At 51.0% G+C, this 4,494-nt stretch overlaps 1 protein-coding gene across 1 annotated transcript; it reads right to left on the bottom strand.

Annotated features, from left to right (window-relative positions):
* Nucleotides 1–2,247: 2,247 nt before the first annotated feature.
* Nucleotides 2,248–4,305, bottom strand: LOC113212051 (protein takeout-like). The gene is made up of 5 exons (XM_026430621.2): nt 4,147–4,305; nt 3,797–3,889; nt 3,567–3,714; nt 3,032–3,165; nt 2,248–2,740 (listed from the first exon to the last, which is right to left on the bottom strand). Exons 1-5 carry the CDS (start codon nt 4,205–4,207, stop codon nt 2,436–2,438), a joined length of 741 nt encoding a protein of 246 aa, XP_026286406.1. The 5' UTR covers nt 4,208–4,305; the 3' UTR covers nt 2,248–2,435.
* Between the last annotated feature and the right edge of the window lie 189 nt (nt 4,306–4,494).

Below are 4,494 nucleotides of genomic sequence, written 5' to 3' on the forward strand. Positions count from 1 at the left end.
CGGGGAGTGTGTGAGCTGCTTTGGGCTGCGAGAAAGAGAAGGACAGAGAGAGGGTGGGAGGAGGAGGGAGAGAGAGAGAGAGAGAGAGACGACGGCGACGACTAGCCCTGCCTCCGCCTGCCGGTGGCCTTTCTACAAAGTCGCACTACTTCATTCACTGCACAGCAGGAGGAGCAAGCAGAGCGACTGCCCCCTCACACGGAAGGATACGGACAGTAAAGAGAGAGAGGGAGGATGGGGAGAGAGAGAGAGCGAGAGAGAGAAAGAGCGAGAGAGAGAGAGAGTTTATAGTGGCCCAGCCCAGCCGAGGTAAATACGCTTTTTCTTATTCATCTTCTTCATCTCCCCCTTTTTCCTTTTCCTGCATGCGTGGGTGTGTGTGTGTTGTGAGGGTTAGTGTTTATGGTTGCACATTTCACTCGGTCGGTCGGTACACACAGCGCGGTTGCCGCGTGGAGCGGCTGGCGGTGCCGGCAGTCACGCAGCCTCCAGCACGCGCCGCGCGTGGTGATATGGAAGCTATCCCCCCCGGGATGGGATAATGGGCTGGCGCGGTGGAAGCTGCGCACGTCGAACAACATGCCCACACCCCTCCTGCAACCCCTCACACTAACCCCTTCGACAGATTTAATACATTACCCGCTGACAGCGCCTTCTCCAGATCAATCACTCCAGAAGCGCGGCGGCTCCGCTCGGGCGCCGCCTTGCAGACCACTCGGCGATACATCGATAAAGAGACAATTGAATATAGAGTGCACGCGCCTACCTCTGCTGCTGCCACCCCACCACCCTACTACGCCTTCGCCCCTCCCTCCTGTCGGGCCGGCCGAAAAGCGATAAGGGTCGCTCTGTAAACGGTTGTTATACCGCGAAATTCCCATACCACCGCCAGGTAGAGGCGGAAAGAGTTGGGAGCGGGAAAAAATGCGTTATTTCGCGTTATTTGCTGATAAGGGTCCCACTTTGTTCGGTTCATGCCTACGTAAAGAGCGCGGGGAAAAAAGGTTCAACGGCGGGACGCTTGCGGCAGCAATGGTGCGTTACAAGGTGGACGCGATGCAGCAGCGAGGGAAAAAATTCTGGCAGCCACACACATATTAGTTTTCTCTCTTTTGTTTGCACAAAACGATGAGCTCCTCCTCCACCGTTCCGTGGCCGCTTCGTTCTCTCTGTCCGCGGGGAGCGCCTGGGAGGTAGGCCGCGCGGCCACACCCGAGTGCAGCGGGCTGGCCCACCCCGCCGGGCGGTCGCGCAGAGCGTGGGCAGAGCGGGGCGGGACACGCCACCCATCCGGTCACCCGTATACCATCACTTCGTCGATTTATCCATCTATTTATCCATCCCTTAATCCATCCATTTATCCATCCATTTATCCATTCATTTATCCACCCGTTTATCCATCGATTTACTCATTCATTTATCCACCAAATCAAATCCATCCATCCATCCATCCATCCATCCAAACCCACCCGTTCTACCGAGTGGCGCGCCGCTGCTATAAGGCCATAACAGGTGTTTCCGTCAGCACGCCACTCGGGTGAGCCTCTCTAGCCTGCCTTTGTCGGTAATCCAGTCGCACTTCGGCTCCCCAAGGCCAACGGTTCGCGGTGAACGCGGGGCTCGTGGGGTAAGCATTGACATTGCACCTCGACGACGGGAGGGGAGGTCTGTTCCCGTGGAGTCGAACCTCTGGCATTAGTCGCAAACAGGGTGTTCTAATGAACGAACAGCATTCATTCAGACCGGGTGAGATGCTGGCAAGAGTACACTGTACACTACTCTGAATGTGGAGGGACAATTTTGTTCCTAAAAAAGCAATGTTTTCGTGCTCTTTTAGAAGGGGTGCAATTGTGTTCCTAAATTTAGACAAATTGTGTAAAACTTTACTCAACGTTTCGCCGAAACGAGGAAGAGGGGCCAGTCTGATACTTTTCATACGCGAGAGGCGCGCAAAGCCGTCGTTAACAATGGCACAGAAACTAGCAGAAAGTTTGCACGACAACACACAAAGGTGTAGCGTTCCCCGTGCAATAATAATTGTCCCACCCGCGTCCGTGAAAGGGGACGCCGCGTCATGTCGCCAGTGCGAAGATATGGCTGATGTACCGCGGGAAGGCAAGGCAAGGCACGGCAAGGCACTCCTCGTAAAAACCTGCTTTTTCGGGGCAACACGCATGGGTGACTCATGTTTCTGGGTGAGGAGTGGATGGATAACATTTCAGGGGGATATGAAAAAAGCAACACACATTAACCAAAAAAATAAAAATAGTTAATAAGCGACAAATTGGACCGTACACTTTATGATCATAGGACGTTTTACATTCAAATATGAGTTAAATGACGCGCGCAGGGGTCTTTCCCTCAATAACGCGGCGGATGTTTCTGATGTGGGTGAGATCAACAGCATATTATGATACTCCCTCACGATCCCCTGCTTAGATGTCGCGGAAGATGTCCGTGATGGGGACCTGGTCGAACACGCGGCTAGCCAAGTGCTTGAACAATTTGGCGTACGCTTCTTCTGCCGGTCCTTGGATTTGCTTGTAGAAGAGCTTCCATTCGGAGTTGAGGAATCCGTTGACCTTGTCGCTGACCTCGGAGTTGCCCTTGAGGATGTCGTCGAAGTGGCACCTCATTGCCTTGGGCTCGATGTTTATCGTGTAGTTGGCGATCGTCCAGTAGGTCTTACCCTCCCTCTCAACAGGTTCGGTGGAGACGATGTGCGTACCGAAGAGGTTGTCTAAAGATCAAAGAGGAAACGGAAATGCAGAAGTGAGGCGGTTTATAGATAAAACTCAGTAAGTAATTGTGACACCGAACGGATTTCAAAACGAGACAATGCATTGGAAATGTATTAACTTTTGTGTCTTACAAATCAATTAATTCGTTCCGATATCGATTCAATAGTGATTCGATATTGATTTGATATTATGGATTAAAGCATCAAAGACACGTTTCTTTGTGGAAATAATACAAAATAACACATTATTTGAGTACTATTAATCGTATTCGATGAATATGGAGTTCGTACCCATCTCGAAGAAGGCAGGTCCACCTCCCTTGATCGGCACCACGAGGATATGCCCGCTTGCTGTGTACTGGAAGTCTAGGCGCAGGTGGTCCAATTTGAACTTCATGACGAGTACGTGCTTCTTCGGGTCGAGTCTAAGGACAAGAAATAAAAAGGTGTCTTCGTTTTCTTTACGGGTGAGGATGATCCGAAGGGTTGACCGTTTTGTGTAAAGTAGGTTGCCAGTTCAGGGGGTAGCCAAACAGTCAAGCAAGATTAAAGTAAATAGTCATTTGAGATGTCAAAACGCAAGTGTAGTCGGTGCAAGCCACCGTTTAAATATCGATTAAATTTATTGCCTCTAATTTAGCCAGTGTTAAGTAATGCCAAAATCAGCTTATTCGGAATAAGATATATTTGGTGTATATTCCGAATAGTCCTGACCATTTCAGTTGGACTCCAGAAAAGTTCTGGGCTTGGTTTAAATATGCTTGAAACAAGAATACACATTTCCGGGTGTGGAGCACCGCTCGGGCCGAGCAGGCATCGTACTCACTCGACCGACACGATAGTGGTGTTCTCCATGCCGGCGACGACCAGGTCCCGGACCTTGAGGGCGAATGAGATGGGGCCCTCGCCCAGATCCAAAGACATTTCAACTACGTGGAGGGGGCCGATCGGTGCGAGGCCCAGCGTCTCCTCGCCTGAAGCAGCAGAATGCAAGAATTAGATGGACTTACTGAAGCAGCCTGACTACTCAAGCTTTTCCACACTCCTCGCCCTTACCATCTTTTAGCTTGTAGAGCGCGTCTTCGATGGCCTTAGCGAGGCAGGTGTTAAAGTCGACGTCGTTCACATGGCAGGTCTGGAAGATCGCAGCTGCAAGAGAACGAGATCGCAGAGTGCGTTTTTCGGCAGTATTATGTTTGCGCGGTGCGGAACTCTTTATTGGTCAGCATCCTTGCATTGGAAACGCAAGTGTGTTAGGTGTGTGAACGGCAATTGGTACACTTAAAGTGAGCAGAAAATTTTCCTTTGAGATTCACACACGTGTACAGCTAGGTGTGCCAATTTTGTTCACGCACCTGCAAGCGTGTGACATTCACACACTACTTGTGTTTTCAGTGTATACTCACGCAGCTCGGCAGCGTGGCTCAGGCCACAGAGCGCGAGGAGGGCCAACACCCTGGCCAACATATTGTGCGATAGACACAAGCAGTGTGGGACGGTTCGACTGGCCGCCGCTGGTCGCTCCTTCTTGACTGATCGCGTGCTGGACTGCCACTACCGCTGACGCTTCCAGCGCAGGCGAATAAGAATGAATAAGTTTGGCCACGTGAGTATAGAGAAGGGAGCGGGGGGAGGCACGTGTCGACGCGCACAGCGCTTAAAAAAAGTTCCTATTCGCCTAGAAAATTAGTAAACTCGTAAAAATGGGTAAAAGCAGATGATAAAAATTTGAGACTCGTGTCGTTGTTTTGACT

This window comes from Frankliniella occidentalis, unplaced genomic scaffold (assembly GCF_000697945.3).
Source record: "Frankliniella occidentalis isolate FOCC.00 unplaced genomic scaffold, Focc_3.1 Scaffold44, whole genome shotgun sequence".
In the NCBI taxonomy this organism is placed as follows: Eukaryota; Metazoa; Arthropoda; class Insecta; order Thysanoptera; family Thripidae; genus Frankliniella; species Frankliniella occidentalis.

Excerpts from the sequence above, each read along its gene's own strand:
- LOC113212051 (XM_026430621.2), bottom strand. The coding sequence starts at position 4,207 with ATGTTGGCCAGGGTGTTGGCCCTCCTCGCGCTCTGTGGCCTGAGCCAC. Across the intron at positions 3,890-4,146 it reads GAGCCACGCTGCCGAGCTGC|CTGCGATCTTCCAGACCTGC; the intron begins GTGAGTATACAC and ends GTTCTCTTGCAG. Across the intron at positions 2,741-3,031 it reads ACCTGCCTTCTTCGAGATGG|ACAACCTCTTCGGTACGCAC; the intron begins GTACGAACTCCA and ends TTTGATCTTTAG.